General features: G+C 35.7%; 2 protein-coding genes across 2 annotated transcripts; both read left to right on the forward strand.

The window, feature by feature from the left end:
* The first annotated feature begins 6,377 nt into the window (after positions 1-6,377).
* On the forward strand, positions 6,378-10,094 carry LOC127419198 (homeobox protein Hox-C10a-like). The gene is made up of 2 exons (XM_051660400.1): positions 6,378-7,181; positions 9,318-10,094. Exons 1-2 carry the CDS (start codon positions 6,458-6,460, stop codon positions 9,590-9,592), a joined length of 999 nt encoding a protein of 332 aa, XP_051516360.1. The 5' UTR covers positions 6,378-6,457; the 3' UTR covers positions 9,593-10,094.
* A 7,788-nt stretch (positions 10,095-17,882) lies between these two features.
* LOC127419133 (homeobox protein Hox-C9a-like) lies at positions 17,883-21,167 on the forward strand. Its single transcript, XM_051660286.1, has 2 exons — positions 17,883-19,078; positions 20,218-21,167. The coding sequence occupies exons 1-2, from the start codon at positions 18,511-18,513 to the stop codon at positions 20,460-20,462; spliced, it is 813 nt and encodes a 270-aa protein (XP_051516246.1). The 5' UTR covers positions 17,883-18,510; the 3' UTR covers positions 20,463-21,167.
* Positions 21,168-23,589: the final 2,422 nt, after the last annotated feature.

Here is a 23,589-nt window from a genome sequence, read left to right on the forward strand (position 1 = left end):
TTGTTGAAATGCGTTTCCTTTTATTTTATATTTCAGCAAACACTAATTACGTATGTATAAAATATTCTCAATCTAATTAAACCATAATAATAGAGTGTTATAAAGGACAGCAAGAGTACTCAAGTGTACTCAGCATTTTGAGCCACTGGAAACAGGATAGAAATGATGGAGGAGTAGGAAAGAGAGGCAGAGAAAAAGAATTTAATAAGTGTCCAATTAAACTTGCATTTCTAGTTTGTGTTTCACTAACTGAAGTAAAAACAATTATGTGCATGTCACGTCTTTTACGTAAAATTATAAAAATCCTTAATTTGAAAATGGTCACAAAATAGCCTACTATAATATATTGTAACATTTTACCGTTATGCTTTTCTGGTTGTATATATGTAAATTAAAAAACACTTGACTCTGGCTCGAACCTGGAGATGTCATACATTTTTACATTTTCACCATTTAGAACTGTGAATTGTACAATCTGTAATAATGTATTCCTTGTACAGAAATTATGCAATGTGCATTCGTGAATGTAAATATAATGTTATTTTGAGTATCCTCACCCTATCCCTGCTGCTACTTTTCTTTACATTGCCTTTGTAACCTTGTGAGCTTTGTTGTTTGTTTCTTTAAATTATTTGCTGTCTTGCTGTACGCCCGAAGTTCTCCTGTTTTGCGGAGGAAAAGCTCAACGATCAGAATGGTCCTGCACATATTAATCAGAAATAAACACTAATAATGGAAAAATTGTTACATTTCAACTGTGACTAGATTTCAAAGCACTGAAACACAAAGACTCATATAGGAGCCCATATGGTAAAATAAAAAAGTATGGAATTTGTGTGACATGCATAAACTAAGAAAATACACAAAATCACTGCTAATTGATGAGCTCTCTCTCTCTCTCTCTCTCTCTCTCTCTCTCTCTCTCTCTCTCTCTCTCTCTCTCTCTCTCTCTCTGTCTGTCTCACTAAGACGTTTCACACACGAGAATATTAAGCTTATATCTGGCCAGTTAGTGTAAAAAACAACATCTAGGGACGAGTAAGCGGAAGTGAATGCCTGCCAAATTTAAGAAAAAAAAGAAATTAAGAAAAAGGAATGTGTATATCAACAAAAAAGGTATTTATCAACGTGGCCACGAAAAGGATGCATGAAATCGCTCTTGAACACGTGAAAGAATCAGGGAGAATTTCGGTAACTTCTTTTAGTACCTACTAAATGGAATCGCCACTCTTGTAGTCTAGACACTGCAATAAAGCCAGAGCCCTAAATTGCCTTTTTTCTGACTTAATGGCACCGTCTGTTCGAGGGAATGTTCACTTCCGCTGTAAATAGTAAACAAGAAAGTCCGGCTGCTAGAACAAAATACTGAGACTGGTTTAAAAAACACTAATAGCCCATAGGTGCAAGGAACATCCAGTGAAATCGTCCCTTACTGTCTGGTCATATGGATATTTTATCTCTTCACTTTGACAGTTCTGCACACTTCTCTACTTATAAAAGACAAGATACATGAGCTGAATGTTTTTGGAGTGTTCGTGTGTGTGTGCGTGTGTGTGTGTGTGTGTGTGTGGGGGGGGGGGGGCATGTTGTCTCCACGTGCGGTTTTATACGTGATCACTCTGCATGAATTTTGTCACAACATGTGGGCTCATAATGTGGGCCTGTGGGCCTGCAAGTGTTCTGTTGGCACTAGTGTGTATGAAGGAAAATATATAATTAAAAGTTGTCTTTGAACTTCAATAATGTCAAGGACTTCACCTTTACCCCATTGCAATAAAGCGGAATCAAGGAGCCCCTTTAGTCAGGAAACGTGGTGAACAGGACAAAACCAATCAGAGCAAGTGAGAAAGGACCAAGGAATGTCTAAGACGCAACACTTTGACCTCTCACATTAAACTACAGCAGGTAACTTTTCCAAATGTAGCACTCCCATTAAATACATTTTATTGTCCTTGTAAAATGTAATATCTTCATGCATGAAATATTTAATGATATTTTCGCATGTTCTTGGGCCTTTAAAATCGGTTGGTTGTGAGTTTTTGTAAGCGGGTAACATCGCCTCGTTCTTTCAGGCAGATCTGAAACAAAGATCGGAGTATTTATATATTTCACATTCTTGAATGTGAAAATTATACGTGAAGAAGGTACCTTGCACACTGAATCAGAGTACTGGTTTATTAACGAGATTTAAACACATTTACTTGTATTAACTGTATTAAAACACATACAACAGAGTCCTTCATGTAAATTCCAAATATAGAGACTGCCTATGTCTGTGTATGTGTGTAGCACTTATTTCGTTGCCACTGATATTTGCTTGTAGAACTGTGGAAGAGAAATGGGAAGGCTTAGCCAAGGATCAAGGCTAGAAGACTTCTCTTGTCACGCCCACCAACCTTGGCCCTGGCTCAGTGACGTGACAGTGCTGAATTCCTTTCTGTTGTATTGCCACACAGAGGAGCAGGATCTTGGAAGGTCCAATCGAACGCTAGAGATGCAGTTCGTTCTTTCTACATGTATACTTAAAAAAATAAAAAAATAAAACGCCTGAAGGCGAAAATTAGACCGTGGCTTCCTTTGACTGATAAATGTGACTTTCAAATAAAATTGTATGGTGTTTTTAGACATATTCTTTTGTCTGGCCAAAGCAATTGTTTCGATTAGACTGCCGGAAATACAGAAAGCAATCGCGCGATGGGACACTTTCGACTGCGCTTTTAGTTAACGGCAAGGAAAAATCAAGATATATATGGAATTGAAGTGTAATTACAGACTTTACTGATTAATCTCAGACATTTTCACATCTGAATTCCAAGAACCATTATCAAATAACACACAATTCACTGTATATAACAATAAGGAGTCTGATACAATTCAGCCTTTACAATTCACTTTAACCTCACATTATGACAACATAATCAGTTTTCGATGTGAGTGGACTAAAAGATTAGTTGATGTTTGTCCTCGTTGTTTGTGCTCCAAACCGTACAGTTGTGGACTTTGGACAGAGGCTATTTAACACACATTGCAGGGCTATACTTACTTCCGCTATCATGTATGTGATGAAAAAGCTGTAAATTCCGTCACCACTGGTGCCCACTAGCCTTTTGTATATCTTTAGTGATATTAAATGTAATATAATGCTGATGTGCTTTCCGATTACCACTCTCTGATTTATAAATGTCTTTAAAACATTACATGCATCTACCATAAATTTTCCACTGAGCTCTGCGGGTGGATGTCTGTTTGGTGAGGGAAAACGGCTAAAAAGCAGGTTGCTTCAAACTGGAAATATATTTTATGGTGGTTTCAGTTCCAAAACACACACTATTTATACTCCATTTAAGGACAACAGACTTAGGCCTGTACCAGGTGAAATTGTATGTGTTGCGTTCCGCTTTCCAAAGGTCTTCAGGAATTCCAAAGTGTTGAAAGTCGGTTTGACGACTTTTATTTATTCTTTTCTGTGCCGTTTTAGCTATATGTATGGCATAGCACATGTAATGACCCTTAACGATCAGAAATCCATACCTGCTCGAACTCCAAACATATATTCATTCCAGGCAACACAACCAGTGATAACCAAAAATAAAAACCTTAATAGAACCTTTAATAAAAATTGGAAAATGGTTATTAAATGCAACCGAAGAAGAAAGTATATATTTTACTGTTATACATACTACCTTGTTTAGTGTAAATAACGCAAATGTTGCGCTAGGATATGTGGGAGCGTGAAAGAAACGGAAAGTGTAATCTACATTTTTTTATGTGATACAGTAACTCAAGCTAGATGTTAACTTCTTGATAATATCACACACGTCACTCGAAGTTAAGGGGATGTTTGAGATTAATTGTATTGCTAAGGCTCAGATCCTTTTCTTGTTTTCTTCTCGGCATAAACACACGCACAAAACCTGGAGAAAAAAAAAAGAGAGAAGAAGAATTCAAAGAGAATACAATAAAATAGCACTGGTCTGATTTTTTTCACCATATGAAATGAGCTGTATTGAAAACATTACAAGTAGCAAAGGAACCATTAATTTTCTGCTCTTTATTTCTATTAAAACACAAGGGCCTATTACTTTTTTAAGTTAGTGAACAGAAAGTAAACAATACATGATTTGCTGAGTAAAGCAGTAGCACTTTCAAAATTAATATAATACTAATAAAAATAAACAATGTACAAGTATTTTACGTTTTTATTTCCCTTTTCTTTGTTTCTAGACATCCAACTGACCAAATCTGAAATGAGATTTAAATATGTAAATGTATCTTCTGGAATAACTTAACATACTGACATCATACTGACATAAATTAATGGTGGGCATTAATTTATTAAGACACTTCTGTAATTTTGTTCTAAATGCCAGGTTTCCATTTACCATTGACCATACACCCATTCACCGTCTGTGCATTTCGATATTATGCAGTATTTATGATGAGCTCAGGTGCAAATACATTTAAATATAAATAAAAAACATAAAAACACATGTAATTCAAATTGAATTAAATACGTTCATTGATATATCTATATTTGTATAATAGTTTGAAAATTGTGCACTTCACTAAGAAATTGTCCTTCATTAAGAAAAACCTGGTGTGTGCAGCTTTTGGTAAAAATAAAACCATTTTAAATATTTGTGGAAATGAAAGGCAAGAGAATGCACATATTGATTATTAATGAATGTGAAATTACAAAAGTTTGAGTAAGATAATAATAATAATAATAAAAAGATAGAAAACCTGCAAGTCAGTAATTAGTCAGTAAGTGCAGCAATGCAAATTCATTGTTCTACTGACAGCATGTTTAGATGAAGAGAAATTCCTTAAAAGGCTTAGCGAGAAGGCAGAGTGACAGACAAATGAATAGACCAATCAGAACAATCCCCATTGTCTCACGCTGGGTCACAAGCACTGACCTTTTAGTTGGTGCCTATACGGTAAAGAGAGAAGAAATGCAAATAAAAACACTTTAATTTAAATTGAAATAGGGTACGGCTATTTTGTGTAAGTGTTTATACAAACGTTTTATATATAAGTAGGCTAAAAGTTGGTGAACATAGTACGTGAGGTTATATAGACCTACGTGTTTATTTATCAACACATTTAGTGTATTTTCTTTCCTCAAACTAATTTGTGAAATTTGTCAAAATGGTATGCAGACTGTTCGTCGGTTTGATAAAATGGACAAACAATGCGGCCAGGTAATTCTGAAACTCTTGTAGAAGAAATGTGCAATTTCTAGAATGTAAACACTTTTTTTTATTATTGGTTGAAATGTGCGTTAAAAACAGAGACAAATTATGTATTACGAGATACGACAGAAAATATGTGGAAATGTGTCAGTGTTATATATAGAACAGGTTGGATATTTATTAATCTAAAAAATGCTAACGTTAACAAGCAAATGCTAATTTTGTTAATTCACAATGGCATGCAATTTGCTCTGTTTAGACTTTCACTCTGTTCTACTTTCATTTGATGTTGAAGATCACACATGCAGTTTTAATGAACAGTGAATTGCTACAACAAAACAGAGCCCCATCTTCTTAACGAACAAAAGCGAAAGACTGGATATTTAAAAAAAATGTATACGCTGCTTGACATGTTCTGTGCTATTTGATAAGGCAAGCGAATACTATTGCTTAAATTTTTCCGGAGAACCTAAATGTTACTTTCTTTGTCAAAATACTGTACGTTTCCTGCGCAGAAACAAATATGGTCAAAACATAAAACAAGCATCCATAAAACAGCAATATACCAGAAAAAGATTCATTTATAACGTCAGTGTTTTTTTGGTTTTTGTTTGTTTGTTTGTTTTTTGGCAACTAATTCGCCAAATGGACTTTGCAATACAGCTTAAAACAACTAATAACAATTCATAAATAACAGGGATTAAGTAGTGTCGGACAATTGTGGCAGACAGGACAGTATACAACGTGTCAATAACATGCCGTTTCCATAAAATTACATTTTCAAAACATGGCCTACATCTACTGTCCTGTAAATTGTGTTCCCATCTTTGTTGATATATTTACTAAGCTTAATATTTGCCTTTCATTTAACGAAGTGTTTAATTTACTTGTCACGCTTTCGTGCTCATTTTGCAGCCTCAAAAGAAACGTAACTGATTATTCGGAGGAAACGATTGTTCTTTGTTCTGTTATTGGTTTCCTTGTCCGTAAAAAATCGGCTAGATGGCGCTATTGCTCCATGCTGTGCCACATAAATTCACCAACTTGACCCCAGTGACGTCAGGACGGTCTGGCGCATCAAGGCCACTTTCAAAAGCCGATTGGTCTGAAAATCACATGACAAGGCGCCTTGAATCTATAATTATGTTGCTGATATTTTTCGCCCCCCCAAAAGATGTCAGCGTCCTACTGTCCTTGTCTTCTTGTCTTCAACATAAAGGAGATTGTTTTAAATCAAAAGTAAAAACAAGCTTAGTAACAAAATGTCATGCCCGAACAACGTGGCAGCCAACACATTCCTGATGGACTCGCTGGTGGGAGGAACATCTCCTTACAGAGGTGAGGGATATTCCACTAACTCTGGAATGTATATGCAAACGTCTGTAGAATATGGTTGTTCCATGATGATGGGTAGTTTTGGCATTGCTGGTACCCCTCTCTCCAAACGGGATGAGCTGCAACCGAGTGGGATGCATCTCAGCAGTTACCAGCATTCGCATTACCTGTCGCAGCGGGACACTTGGACTGCAGGCTCTAAAACTTACAGAGGCTCTCAACCTGTTGCCCAGACTTTGCACCCATTCTCATTTCCAGCTGCTAGTAATGTGAAGGAGGAAGCGATCCCTTGTCTTTACCAGACTGATATCGACAGCGCCAAGGAGAAATCCACCTACATCCGTCTGGGAGACAATAGCAGCCACACGAATCAAAGCACCGTCTCCACCCCCGATTATTTCCAACGGAGCCAGGTGTACACCAGTGAAAGGAGCCGCCACGGAGATGAGTTCGGCTCGGACTTTAACCCAATACCCAGAATACCAACGCCAGAAGAGGCTATAGCTGGAGAACCATATGTCAAAACCAACAAAGAAGACAAGGGAGGGAATGCGCAGGAGGACGACATGGATAAGAGACAGTCTAGAAAAGAGGAGAGTGTCTCAAAAACAGACAGTTGTTGTACCGACGATTCCGAGAGCGAACTGAAAGGTGATACAATTATTTCCTTCTCGCTCTGCCACACACACACATACACACACACACACACACACACACACACACACACACACACACACACACACACACACACACACACACACACACAAAATCACAGTGCGCTTCCATGTTTGTACAACATGTGAACTGACAACCAAGTTACATATAAAAATGGAAGAGCTTGTTGCACCGACGACTGGTTAGGCCCTGTTAACATCTTAAAACTGTGTCGCTTACAGGCCAAGATGAGTTCTTCTATTAACATTTTTTATTGATTCCTATATTCACACAAGCAAGAACATATACCCAAGATGAGTTCTTAATTTTTTGTCAAAGTAAAATAACAGAAGTTACTTAAAAAGAATCATTAACCGAATCAGTGTTTTTTACATATATATATATATATATATATATATATATATATATATATATATATATATATATATATATATATATATATATATATATATATTATTATTATTATTATTATTATTATTTATTTATTTATTTATTTATTTATTTATTTATTTTAAAATAAAGACCGTATTTAAAATAGTTTTTTTTTAATGGCAGGATCAAAGAGAGACAAAAATTACGCTAGCACAACGATTTTAATGCGCTCTTACACACATCCATCCAAGAACAGCAGAGCAAAACAAAACAATACACATTAAATTGCATTAAAACAATACACATTAAATTGCATTAAAACAATACACATTAAATTGCATTAAAACAATACACATTAATTGCATTAAAAAATACTTTTATTACACCCAGTCGGTAGCTCACAGTCGTATAGTTTTACCCGCAATAGTTTTACACTTAAGGACATCTCCTGTAGAAAATATTTTCAACCATATTGAATTTTAATTTAGACAGTTGCCTTTAATATATATATTTTTTCTTTTATTTTATGTATTTATATATTTATTTGCAGGTTTTATTCGTAACCATACTCTTGCAAAGCAATGATGCGCATCTACCGATACATTAACATGACCCCAAAAAATAATACATGTATTGTGCCTGCGATATCAATGTGAGTGGAAGTAATTTTCTTTAGGTTAGAATTTGAATTACTTTTAAATCAAAAAAGGTAGTACAGATTTCTACAGAATTACTCTGACATGTGAAAATATTTCTAGGGGGTTTTGTAGACATTTAACGAAACAGCATTTTACGTTTAAATTAAAGGTGATATATTGAAGTTTATATATAAAATATCTTATTTAAAATGTTGTATTAATTAAATATGTCTTGCGTCTTTTGTAATTACCCATGTTTTGTTATTGTTTTAAAATAGCGATCGAATTTCATTTAAACTAAAGTGAAATATGAACCGAAATGTGTGGTATTAATATGAGCAAAATATAACTAAGCAAGTTATAAATAGATTAAACATCTTAATTTTGCTAACTTTACACTGAATTGCTCCCACGAATTCTATATATAAAATGTAAGGTCCCCTACGCTTTTTATTTTATCCCTGGTATTAAAATGTAGCCAAGTCTGAAAAATGTAACCCATTTGAAACAAGTACGAATATATATATATATATATATATATATATATATATATATATATATATATATATATATATATATATATATATATATATACACACACACACATCATTAATATCATTACGAACATTGCCTTTTTCCCTTGAACCGATATTACCTTTGACGATGCCGTTTCAATGGGGAAAAAATGCATACTTATGGCTTGGAGGGATTGAAGCCACACAACTGGAAATTTGATAGAAACTGTAATTGAAAAAGTGAAACTGACAATACAGATAATAATGTTGCATAATGATTCAAACATGCATCATCGCAAATATCAGACATGTTCAATCTGGGTAACTGAGGGGACGGCATCTCCAAAAATTTAACGTAGCTAAGAACAAGCCAATTTTAGATTAAACCATTAGATCACAGACTTAAAATATATACATTTAGGTATAATGTTTATTCTTCAATAAATAAATAAATAAAATAATGAGATATAAAGTTTTTGTGTTTTAGCACATATTATGTTCAAATAAGCAAATGCAGCGTCACAGTCAATGCTGTTAACTAGCACTCATACTTCGGTTTATCAATTGTGCTTTCTTGACTTCTGCAGATGAGGATAAATTAGAGAAAGCAGCTGGAAACTGGCTAAAAGCGAAAAGTGGACGAAAGAAGAGATGTCCCTACACCAAGCATCAGACACTTGAGCTGGAGAAAGAGTTCTTGTTCAACATGTACTTGACTCGAGAGCGCCGTCTGGAGATCAGCAAGAGTATCAACCTCACAGACAGACAGGTCAAGATCTGGTTCCAAAACAGAAGGATGAAGCTAAAGAAGCTCAACAGTGAAAGTCGCGTCCGGGAGCTAACTGGCTATAGCTTCAACTGAGGGCTAAAAAACAAAACAAAACAGACAAAATAAATATTAATCAAATACATACTGTCTCTCGTTTCCCCACGTTTTGCCCATTTCTATTTTTTCCCTAAAATTTCTCCTATTTATTCACATGCTGACTCATATACAATATAAAATAGCAAAGCGGGGTAAAACGCTGGCCTCTGCCATTTATTGCTAAAAGAACTGGAACCTCTTGCAAACAGTATACATTTAGTCAACACTCGAACCTAACCTATCATTGAGAAACACACAAGAATAACATTGTATATGCCAGTTGAGGATTAAAAGGACGCTTGGTGCAAATATTCGTGATAGATTTGCATTACTAAACTCCTCAACTCCGAATCTTTAGAAAGAGATGTTGATGTCTTAGAATAGCTTGTTTGCCGTCAGTGCGCTTGTCCCATACAATGCGTGCTCTGTATTTTGCATGCTTTGCTCTATAAGTGTAATTGTAATTTTGATGTTTAACTCGAGAGGCTGATAAATAAAACAGGGGATGGGAAAATCTAATGTCCTGGTATATCCTTCCCCTTGCCTATTTTCTCTTGACTCTGTTGACAAAGCGACATTTTGGTGAAGACAGGGAAGAGAGGTAGAAAGAGAAAGTGCATAGCACTTTCAATATGAGTGGGAGACCCATAAAGTTGATTTAAATATTATCCAGGTGACCACAGTAAGTCAAGGTCATAAAATTGTAATGTCATGACGGTCCTGGAAAGCGCTGGGGGTGGATTTTATGATCTGCAAATATAATGTGCTGCTGCAGTAAAGATGCATTAAAAGGTGAGTGGAGGAGGGCTAATTCACATACTCGGGACTGCAATGTGCTGGCCTCACCGACGCGCTCTGCGGTCTGTCTGGCTGTTTGGAACCAGAAACTTCCAATATGGAGTAATTTAACGCTATGATGCGATGGACTGAACACGGATGAATGATAAGAACTACAACAACAGCGAATGAATGAGAGGATCCTATGGGCTACGTTTATCAGACCCTGTAAAGAAAACTCAAGGTAGGAAAACGTTTTCCTTATTTGTTTTTCGAGTGAGGTTATTCTCGATACGTTCTGCGTTTAAAGAGTTGACTTGGGTAACAGCTTTGATTTGAACTACAGTTGCATTTTTTAGGACTTCAGATATGCACTTTGCTCTTGGTACGTCTAACAGTTGATGATAAGAAAGGTTTGTTGTAGATAATGCACCTCCATTCACAAGTTAAAGTTGTGGAGGTCGACTTATAAATAGCATTATGTGTTAAAAATCAAATATCAGTTGTCTGTAAGGCCTCTGCAGGACAATTTCTCTCCTACTGGAATTTTAAGAAATTGATTTGACTTCGGGTGCATTTTGGTTTCTGAGAAAAAAGAAAGAAAGAAAAAAAAAGCCACAGGAATCTCTTTTGACAATATTATTCTTGTTGCAGGTCTACATATATTTGCATCTTAATGATGTCAGTGTGACACAATTAAATTGTTGGTTTTTAGACACTTGTGCGTCCGAAATATTAATGCGGGTTGCTAATTATTAAAACAACCGAAAGCGTTGGACTGTCCGGCAAACTAGTATCATCACAGACCAGCTTTCATTAAATTGACACTCAAAGCACTGAGGAATGGAATAAAATCCTTACTTAACTGTGCAGAGTTTGTTGTTGGTCTTCTCCTCTGGATAACGCCGTTACGCACGGCTGGTGCGTGGTTTAGGTAGTTTCATGTTGTTGGGATTGGCTTCCTGGCTCGACAACAAGAAACTGCCTTGATTACGTCAGTTCGTCTTCATCAAGGGCTACAATTGCCGTTAAATTACACCCTGTGCAATGAAGTCTTCGCAAATGGCATTGTAAATGAACTGAACGGTTATAGCCACAGCGGGCTCTTTTTCTCCTTTGCTTGCCTTTATGTGTCGGGCTGTAAAGCGAATTTAGACTCTCAGAGGGAGAAAGGACTGTAAACATCATGGGGCAAAGTTGTCGGTTCCTTAATATAGCTAATTCTTTAATTGCAAACTATTCTCAAGAGTTTTATCCACTTTGTCAACATTATGTTGTTAGTGACTGAAATAGTGCGATTGTAGTCATAGAAAGAGAGAAGAGAAAAAGGGAGCAGATAAGATAGAAAGTTGAGGGATTGGTGGACAACTGAGAATGGACACAAACTCGAATAACAGACAAAAGAAGAAAGATCTTCCCCCCATAATTATATAACAACATATGCTCTAAATCATAAAATGCCATTTTTATAATCCTCTGTTAACTGTCGTGTTCAGGTGGGGATCAGCTATGGATTCATGTAAATTGTTTATGCTCTCCACATCCAAATCTATACGTGCGTGCAAAGAGGCTTGTAGCCTACATATGTAAAAGTCAAACACTAAACATATTTACAAATTTTATACATTTTGCCACAAGTGTCATTGTCTGGTTTTGATACTGTTCTTTCTGGAAGGTGATCAAACTATTCGTTTGGAATCAGGTGTTCCTCCTTATTTCTCTTTTACACATTTTCCATCTGGGCAGCCACACATCATTTAACCTGCCAGCGCCTCATCTCAATTGGCCTTTGTAAATAACAAACTAAACATTATAATTATAATACACATCTTGATGTTAGGAGCAGCAGTATTAGTAGTCAGTAGCCAGTACTAGCTAGCCCATACTTTAAAAGCGTTGCCACAACATACTTCACTTGCTGTATCCAAGGCTAACAATGCTTGACCTGTAGCTTCCTAAAAAAATAATAAGAAAGAAAGAAAGAAAGAAAGAAAAACAGCAAAAAGTGAAACTGTGCTGTTACCTCAAGGTGCCATTGTTGACCATTAAATGTTATTTTTGTTGTTGAAAACTAATGAAGTCAGGTTGATTCAGTTATGTTAAATAAATATTGTATAACTTGAATAAAATATAACTTGAGTATTGTAACTTGAATAACACCAGTTAATACATATCACCACATGAAGTACATTTTTAGGTTACCTCTCAACTGGATTTATAATGCATGCGGTGATTTCTTTCTTTTCTCTCTTTCTTTCTTTCTTTATTTCATTTATTATTTCTTTCTTTCTGTCTTTTCTTTGCAAATTTCGCAAACCTTTTTTGTACGCTTGTAAAACGATGCACAGGTCTCGAATTGAAGGAAATGATAGGCTATAGAGTACTCCAAAACAATTAAAGTCATTTTTATTTGTATAGCGCTTTTCACATTACATCTAGTTTTAAATCAGTTTTACAGAAAACTTGCCTTAATGTCTTAAATGTTTTAAAGTCCCCATTGAACAGTTTTACAGGAAATCCAGTGAACAAGCCAAAACAGTTTTGTCTGTAAATTATACCCGGCAAATAAGACACTTATAAGTATTACAGTCAGAACTGGATATATATATAAAGAAAAAAGAATAAAGGCTAGTGTACTAAATCACACAATTGTTACAAGTACATGGAAATAAGAGCTACTCCACATCGCTATATAAAATCTCAGTCTTTATTGACGCTATAAAGTAATAAAGCGCAATGCCTTCTAAAGAGAAAATACATTAAACTGTATTGTACGTCATAGGGCTACTGTAATTAAGCCAGTATTTTATGGAAAGATGTTTGTTTGTTTGTTTGTTTGCGTAAGGCATCATGAACGACTGGTCCTCTTTCTTGTGGGAGAGTAGCCTTTGGATTTCACCATATCTGCTTGTTTTCTTAACCCCCTCCCCGTCTTCAGCTGTTCTGCGACGGGAGGAGACAGTCTGGAATCCAAAGTCATTTTCATTCATTTGAGTGAATGGGGTTCTCCTCTGGAATGCGTCACCAACAAAGAGTTTACAGCACGCGTATTGGCCCCACAGGACACTGCCGCCTAGCATGCGGATATAGCGGCAATATCTTCAAATAGCCTAAGGATTGGTGGACATCAAAACATCAACTCCTACTCAATATATAAACTGCATGTTGAAATGTTTAAAAATGAAGTTCATGGCTTGCATTTAAAAGCATAGAAATACTACCAAACGTGTAACGCATTTACTGTAGCAGACTGTATTAGACAGAAGCATTAGCAATGGCCTCTCCCTAGTTCGGGGAAGACTTTTATGTAGAGTGTTAATGGATGGCCTTATGCCCAGGTAGTATTTGACTGGAATCTAACATAATTTATGAAAGCTGGTTGGTTTTCAGTGAATTTGTCGGTAGCATCCAGGAAGAATGGGAATTATTTTTTTTAGCCATGACAAGATTGTTTTTTTTCTTCTTTGATTTCAACTTCTTATGTTACGCTGTATATATTTGAGCGAATAGATATAAAGGCCAGCAAAGGAACACACTGACATTTTGAACGAATTAGCATTTTGAATTACATCACATATAGAAACGTAGGTTATATTATATTCTGCAAATTAACCGAATATTACATTTCGCTTTGCATTTAGTTTACGTGTTTGTCTGTATCAAAGTCTAACTGCAGCTAGACCTAAATAAGGGGTTCCAATCGAAAATAGTTTCAAAGTACTGTGAGCCACACCAGCCAAGTCACTATGCTAAATAAAGTAATTTTTCTTAGGGTAAGTGTTCAATACTGCTTTAATAACACAACAGATCAATTTAATGTACAGCCAAAAAAGTACTGTATTAATACACAAGATGGTGTGAATACCTGGGCCGGACCAGTGACACATTATACATTAATTTATCTTTGTTGCTGTAGTTGTTGTTGTAGTTCACAGACCAACCATATTTTAAGTTGTACTGTCGCTTAAGTGGTGTATATGTCGCCAAAGGACATACTACACAATGTATATCTACAATCTCTCTCTCTCTCTCTCTCTCTCTCTCTCTCTCTCTCTCTCTCTCTCTCTCTCTCTCTCTCTCTCTCTCTCGTCTCGCTCGCTCTCTCTCGCTCGCTCTATAAAATAACAAGATTTACAAAGGTACAACATAATAATTATAGGCTAATAATAATATTAAGACAACATAACTAGAGCTTGCACAAAAAAAAAAGAAGAAAAAAAAAACGTTTATTTTAATTAGATGCATGTAATACGGCATTTCACAAATATATTGTAAATATATAATTTTGAACCCTTTATAACAGGAGCAAATATATGGGGATATTTCAGCGTAAATAATTCACTCTGGAGATCCATGGAAGTTATCTTTAGATGCAAAAATTTTCTTTCCATTTAAGCTTTGTTAATGCATTGTGCATTGGATGACCAACTGTTTTCAACAAGGCCCTTAGCTTCAAGGCCGCACGTTATACATCGCACACATAAAGTCCCAGAGCCCTACCATTTTGTTCATGCGAATAGGATCACAATTAAATAAAATGTAGCTAGTAGCCTATATTCATACCACCATATTGTCGTAGTGTACCCAACAAGACATTTCAGGTCTGCTGCAACATTAAAACAACGCTCAGCATTCTTCAGAAGAAACATGTCATGACTTGGGATGAAGGACTATTTAAGAGAATGCTTTTTCAACCTGCTCCTGACTTTGAAGTGCACTTGTGTAAGCTGTTATCGTGCGATCTAACAATAAAATATTGCAGTCCATCAGAGTGAAGTCAGTAATAGTGTAATTTCCAGTCTTATTTCACCATTATATAGGCAGAAATTGGAAATTTATGTTTAGATATTCCCGTAAAAGAAAGTGCATTAGCTGTGATAGCCTACTGCACGTACTGTACTGACTCGCAAATGGAAGTACCCTGATGGTGTTTTAAATCTAATTGAAGGCTTAAATTATGTTAATACAAGAGAAATGTATACGTATATTGTAAAGCTGTTGTTTATGGAAATTCACATCTGTAAATATTACCACATAAACGTTAATTTTGCTGTGTTTTAGCTATACATTGTGGAAAGTGTAATTTTAGATGTACCTATTGCAAAGTACTTGTAATTCACGATAGCTTATGATCAGGTTTGTTTTAGAAAAATGTGTATAAAATCTGTGATGTTCTAAAAGCTAAATGTTTAGATAAATAGAACAGTCAATGAGCTCGGAATATCGCTAGCGCATATACCGTGTGTTTTGCAGGGTTTTAGTTTTATCCTGAGTCACCCAGCACATCTTTATTGCCAGGACATTAGCTAACATTATATTGCACTAGTTTGGACACTTAGAGGAAGGACTGAGAGCCTGTTGTCCATTTAAAACACGACAAACCCATTATTAATGAATGTGTAAATGAATCCTTGAATAAATGAATCAAAGCGACTACATAATTGAACAACTTTCAATTTAGTCGTTTTCAAATTAAATGTTGCTCGGTCTTGGGAGAAAGCAAACCAGCAAATTGTATGAAAATCCTGAAAATATATTGAAAGTTGGAATCGAGTGTGAAAAAAAAAACAAAAAAACAAAAAACAAATCCTTGTTAGTCAGATAATTAATTTAATTCGTTTATACAGTACCTTCACTGACTGAAAGAATATATAAATCAGAGAATAAAAGAGTACAATTATTGCTCGAAGTGTTATTCATGAGAGATTCAGGGGAAACAAACTGATTTAGGCTATTCTTCCTTTATTAACACAAATATTATATTACTCAACATCAGCTGTTAATGTTAGTGCTAACATTGCGAGCATGAAAAATATCAGAACATATTATTAAGAAATGCATTTAAAAAAAATAATTATAAAACACAAGTGAACAACAGATATTGATACAACAGATAGTGATAAACGATAGCATCAGGTACCACGCCCTCTGAAAAACACAGCTAAAGGCTTGTTGGCTGCATTGTGCCACTGTTTTTATAAGAATAGCATACCGTTATTTGCAGTGGTTGTTGGAGAATGTTTCACATAACCTACGGGTTTTTTTATTGAATAATTTTAACAGTTTGATAGGATGCATTGATTCCCACAATACGCAAAAATAATGATAATAATAATAATAATAGTAATAATAAATAAATAAAAACATCGCGTCAAGGGTTTAAATTATTCATGCTCTAGCATTAGGTTTTACGTTTGTTTCAGAGTAGCCTATATAAAATATTAAATATATTAAATAAAACATTTGAGGTAGAAATCAGATTCACGCTATCAACAAGCGGCCACGCCTTCCTATATAACACATAAGTTCAGTTAATAGGTACGGTACGGTAGATGGCCTACCAAAAATAAACCATTTTATAAACTCCTTTCTTTATTGTGTTTTCCGTTGTTTTGCTGAATCGAGAGTTGTACACTTCAGTTAGATGTTTTAAAACTGCAAGAGTGGAGCATAATGGCACTCATTATTACATTGGGTCAGGTCTATACACATAACATAAATAGCCTAATGTTTATTAGAATAAAGAGATTTAATAGCTATTTTGCAGTGCAACAGTAACTTATGTTAAAGGGTTGAACTATAGACCACGTATTATTATATAGTTTGTGTTTGATCAATATCTGATGTTCCTTCAGAAATCGGCAACCGGGGTGGGGGAAAAAAGCCTGACCTCATGTGGCCGGTTTCATACTGGGCCTAACACTGACAATGACTGCAGACCTAAATCAATAGTTCCAAGTGTCGAAATATGCTTAGACCAAACAAAAAATATGAAATTTAACGATTCAGACGTTCATTGAATAGTATTCGAAATGTGTATTTTTCTATGCGTTAAAAGGGGTATGGAATTAAACTGTTACATAAATATATTGGATCAGATTAGGCTATATATTATTTGTGAGCGGGTAATAATTCGAAACTACGAAAGCAAATCATTGAATTAATTTATATTCATAAGTAATTTCAAAGCAAAGGAAAGCAAAACTAAAATGTCGCGTTATTTTACAGTTAACCATAACTGTAACCATGTTTCATTACAATAACTATAATTAAATGTAATAGGACTGGACAAATTGATTGATTACACACATACACACAAATAGGGAAAAAAAATAAAAAGAGGGGGCATTAAAATAAATTACAAAATGTGTCTACGTTATGGTGCAGCTGCATTTTCAAACATCGCAGTAAAACGGGTAAAGATTAAAAAGATGATAAAGATTAAAAACAAACGTGTGCTTGTAGAGTTTATGTGCAGTCACTCGTCCTCTTCCTGTTTGACAGAGGTTTGATAAGAAAACTTTCACAAGCATAGTGTTGGTTTCATGTTATACTAGGAACTCTACTGCAGTTGTATTAACGACACGTTTATGAACAATCAAATGGTACTCGTAAAAATTTATTGAAGGACATAAAAGCATGCACGACCACTTGACGAATATAGCCGCAGTTGTGGTGCGTTTTTAGGCGTCTTATTATTCCCACCGCCCCATTTTTTAAACGACATTTTATGAGGGAGATCCCAATCGTATTTATTTAAAACTAGTGGAAAATAGGACTCTAGTGCGTAAAGGCAACCCTCTGGACAGCATAAGAGCCGTTTATTTGTCAAATGCATCCCAGTAAGTGATTGTTAAATAGAAATAGTGGAACTGAGAAAGAAAATTACAATAATTTTATTTTTTAAATAGTTTTCAATGAATAATATTGTTCAATGAGGGATGCGCACAAGGCTAGCCGTAGCACAGTAGCATTCACTCGACAGAGATTGATTACACCAACAAATAGTGCCCTTTGTAAGACCGTTAACATAAACTATGCTGCTCTTTAAGACTACAAATAACCCATCCGCATTAATCAGTCGCATCATATTATATTAAAACACAACCATGTTCATGTATTTAGGCACTAAATCAAAACAAAACAGTAGAATTAAGCAACCTACTGCAAGCTCGAAGTGCATAGCTGTTCCAAGAGAACGCGCATTGATCTGCTGTGCAGTTTTTCAGGGGGGTAAGTGTAATCACGTGTTCCATAGGCGTCCAATCCCAGCAGGAGAAGCTTTCTGAAATAATTACCTGTCTTGATTGTTCTACGGTCAGATAAAAAAGTACACATACACTCCATATAATAATCGGATGCATGTAAAAGAGAAGGGAGACATCGCCATGTCGGCTACGGGTCCCATAAGTAATTATTATGTGGATTCCTTAATCAACCATGAGAGCGAGGATGTTCTGGCGAGTCGTTTCTCAGCTACTGGTCCGATATCCTCCAGCTCACGCCCGACGCCACTGGTACCGGAATGCGCGGATTACCCGTCCTGCAGCTTTGCTCCGAAACCACCCGTCTTTACTACCTCTTGGGCCCCTGTTCACTCCCAATCGTCCGTGGTTTACCATCCATACACTCACCAACATCACCTAGGCACAGACTCAAGGTACGTTCGCTCTTGGCTGGAGCCTGTTCCCGGCACAGTGTCTTTTCCAGGATATGCTGGCAACAGCAGGCACTATGGGCTGAAGCCCGATACCTTCCAGGATCCTCGTGCTGGAGACTGTCTGGGCTCGAACGGACGCACTTATACGGATTATCTCTACTGCTCCGCCGTCGACATTAGAGAAAAACAACAGAACACACCATCGCCTAAGACGGAGAGCCTGTCTTCCGGGAAGCACAAAGAGGACAAGGCTGAATTAGACCCAAGTAAGTTAAAGCCATTCTTGTTTACAACCGGTTACGGGATGCTTCTCAGTTTATTGCATTCGCTTGGTGGTTGGCTGTTGTCCGTCGTAAAACCAAGTTCTATACTCTTTCATCATCCGCTGTACTCGGCCGACTCAAGTCTGCTTTGGGGGCTATCCATTGATGATAAACGCCATAGGATTAAGCTGTAAAACGGGTAGTGGGCTATAAAAATGGTCTCCTTCAAAGACAAGTCTGGCAAAGATGGTAACATGTGATGTTAAGAAATAGCCTTGCCATTATTATTATTATTATTATTGTTATTATAATTATTATTATTACTACCATAATTCAATTGCGATACCGTTAAATGTATATGCTAGGCTTTGTTTGGTGTAGAAATTAATTTTAGCTTGTCGTAAATATACAAGCTGTTAAAAACGTGAAGATGTGTATTACCCTTTCAAATTTAGAAATGGTGTAGCCTACCTTGAGGATGCGAGTTTGGATTTCAAGGGTTATATATTTAATTATAACCTACGAATACTAATATGACTTGTTTTGAAATATACACTTTGTGGGCTACAGCCAACATATCTATTAAGGTGTTAAACAAATTACAAATATGAAAACAGGGAAAGTTGTTTCTGGTGTTTTGAAACATTCTATTAAATGCAATTTGCATATACATTTAACATGTTACAATTTACGTCGAGAAACAACACGTGGAATGTTCACAGTGCATTAATTGCATAGCAGAACTTTGAGCGTAGACTTGTGAAGGCTTGAGTCACAACCTTTTTTTTTTTTTATGGGCCTATAAAGCAAATAGGTACATTCACTAGTTTACGGCGACACTTCTCTCTCCTAAAGAGTTTGCAAAGCCATTTCAGATAGAGCTGAGGGGGACTACTCATGAAATGATTAGCTATTTATAGGTATTAATCTTGAAAATGCAATTGCTGATCAAGATTGCCTAAACGAGAGCTGTTGTCAGGCGTATCCACAAGTATCCACAAGTAGCCTAATGACTGTCATAATCTAGAAAGAAAATGTTTGGATCTATAATCCGGTAAAATGGGATATTTATCTGTTTTGGACAACACGTATGCTTACAGCAGTCCCTAATCACACTATTTTTTTAAATGTTGTTTTTTCAGATAATCCCGTGGCAAACTGGATCCACGCGCGCTCAACCCGAAAGAAGCGTTGTCCATACACCAAGTATCAAACACTCGAACTCGAAAAGGAATTTTTATTCAATATGTACCTCACAAGGGACCGGAGATATGAGGTAGCAAGGGTCCTGAACCTAACGGAGCGACAAGTCAAAATATGGTTCCAGAACCGAAGGATGAAGATGAAGAAAATGAACAAAGAAAAAAACGACAGTAAAGAACAATAAATCAAAAGTCATTTGTTGGACGCAGACTGAAGGAATATCATCATTTAGTATCGTCACGAGTCTTAACATTTAGCACCTTCGGTCCATAACAGGAACGGAGAAAACGAATTTCCATATGGATATCCTTTACAACGTGGTGATTCAAGTATGATTTAATATAAGTGTAATTTTACCATCCTGCCTTGAGTCATATTAATAGTAGGCTAAATGTAGTTTGGATTTACATAACGTTTCTTTACTCACAAACACAAATGTGGACTCTACACAGAGGATGCCCGAAGTTTCAGCGAGAAAATACTTGAACTTTATTTTCAGTTTTTTAATTTATGCTCTCTACGTGATTGTTTCTTTTCTATGCTTCCGTTATTTTAGGAGGTTTGAAAGCCGAGTTAAAACAATATACGTGTTTACGTCGATGTACTTAGTTTGTTTCTGTTGTACCTGTTTGTGTAGTTTACATTCTTTAACTGTAAAAAGAGTTTCATCATAGATTGTAGATATATATACAAATATATACAACCATGTAAATATGACTTTGTGTCTTATTCCAATCATTTGACTGCATAAAGACGACACTCGCAGCAAAAACAGCGTTCAGGAATGAGTTTAGGCTGTTAGAGTTTGGCCTACACAGGCAATGTTCTCATCTGGAAAGTATCGAGGTTGGAATGAGTGCACGATGGCAAGGCTTTTGTAAATGGGTAGTCAGTATGTATAGCTACCAGTATGCCGAAATCTAAAAATTGCACATCTCAAAAAGATCAAACTCCGAAACGCCTGTGGTAGTAGGCCTCATCCACTACCGCGCCTTAATGTCATATTTGCCTCTTTCATTGGAAGCCTGTTTCCTAGTACTATAACACTGTTTTATTAATATTGAGCCTTGTCTTATATATATATATATATATATATATATATATATATAGACACGGCTCAGTATATATATATATATACACACACACATATACACACACACACACAGCACACACACACACACACACACACACATATATATATATATATATATATATATATATATATATATATATATATATATATATATATATATATGTGTGTGTGTAGGCCATATACATTTATTTGGTTTTGAAAATTAAATAACGATATTAACAGTTTATTGTTATTATTATTATTATCAGCATTATTATTGTCTTTTTTTTTTAGTTACACATGAATTTCAGTATGAGGTTGAGATTATATGTTATAGCGACAAAATATATAAACATATAATTGAACAACTTTTGAAATGTCAACAACATAGCGCAAAAATAAATAAATAAATAAATAAATAATACTACCAATGCAACACTAATGGGTTATTTTTTATCAAAGTCCAAAGTCTCAGTAAAGAGAAAGCGTTTGAGCATTTGAAGACTACGGTGTACGTTCCCATTTGTTGAAATATAAACCTAATTTACAATGTACATCTGACTTAAACATGTTGTGTTTATTTATACTGCGTTGCAGTTGTGGTATTGATATAATTAAAGTTAATATGTTTAGCACTTGCTTCCTGCGCTCTGCTGAAATTGCCTTTTTGTGAGTCTTAACAATACGAACAGGATGCGATGATTTCAAAGCCCGATCTACTACGTTTCCGCCCAGAACAAAAAATGCTAGTTTTACAACCCTGTTGAAGCTTGTGTTGTTTGTCTCAGATGCAGACGAACAAAGCCAACCTGGCTAACTGGCTAGACGTCTGGGCTAAATTACTTTATGGTTTAATGGACGTTGGTGGTGGACGCTTTCATGGTTGTGCAGATCCATTTAGTCCATTGGACTAGAGGCAATCGTTATCCACCAACAGCCACAGATGCATTGAAGAGTCAGTCCAAGCCATTTAAAGACACTAAACTCGAAATCCTTGGTTTTCACTTAACACATGCTTGTAAATCTACTTTACAGTATGGGTGTTGTAAGGCCTTAAAGCACATATCCAGTATTACAAAGAGTGTTACTTGTTTTTGCGGTCAAGAATTTCCTATATATTTAGCCTCAAATAGGCTTTTTGTCACTGTTCAATTTTATTTGGATTACTCTATATATCGCGACACAAAGTTTGTGGCCTTGGCCTCCAGTCAATGATAGTTCCCTCAAGTAAAAGTTTCCCCAAGTACACTAGATGGCGCTATTGACTCACAGTTAACGCATTTTGGGCCGCTGAGGCCTGGGAGTGGACTGCAAGAAAAGTGCTGAAAGAATGGCCGTCGTTGTTAATCACTTTTTCGGCTAAAATAAAAAAAGAAATGTCAACACGCTTAAGCAATGAAGCTATACATATACACCTTTATCGCTAATTATTAGAAGACAGTAATTGTTCTTTTTAAATGTATTTAAGTTTCGTTAGATATTCTCGAATTTTAATACTACGAACCTTTTTTTCACACTCCCTATATAGTCTTTTGTTTTTGTCAGAAATCCGTGTAACTCGCTGATGGCTGTAAAACAAACGTGTCGACTTTTTTAACCTCCACACTGTGCAGTGTGCTTCGTCCATAGCTGATATAATTTATTGAAGACCCTGGAAAATCATCACAACCTTTTAGTTTCGTGTGAGTTCTGATTTACACATCGCTGGATATGCTTTCAGTTTATTTATTTTTGTACACTCTGTTTATTTTTGAAAAAGGCCTGTTTATCTGTGATACTTGTTTGATTCACGTACCAACCCTCCGATACCACTGAGGACACCTAAATGACATTCCACTGAACGCAAGATTAAATTGCTTTAATAATTAGGCTTTTAAATGTCAGATTAAGAAGGTAAACAAAAAGAAAATCGAAAAAGGAAAACAAACACACAGTGTTACATTTGTAAATTGTAAATTAAAATCGTTAGGCCTATGTTTTCAGTTAAAGTAATAATAATGTTGGGCAACCTTGAATTAATAAACTGATGTATTTTATTTTTTTATTTTATTTTTTTATTACAGCCTATATATAATTTCTTTATAATTGGTTTATACATAGCAAACGATTCCTGTTATTGCATAGTAGCTATGCTCCTGTAACTGAGACAAACAATAACCTAGAATCTGCATCTTTATAGACTGTGAGATGTCTATAAATGTCTTGTGTGCGCCTCTACCGTTTAACAACAAAGTGTAAA

This window comes from Myxocyprinus asiaticus, chromosome 28 (assembly GCF_019703515.2).
Source record: "Myxocyprinus asiaticus isolate MX2 ecotype Aquarium Trade chromosome 28, UBuf_Myxa_2, whole genome shotgun sequence".
Taxonomy (NCBI): domain Eukaryota; kingdom Metazoa; phylum Chordata; class Actinopteri; order Cypriniformes; family Catostomidae; genus Myxocyprinus; species Myxocyprinus asiaticus.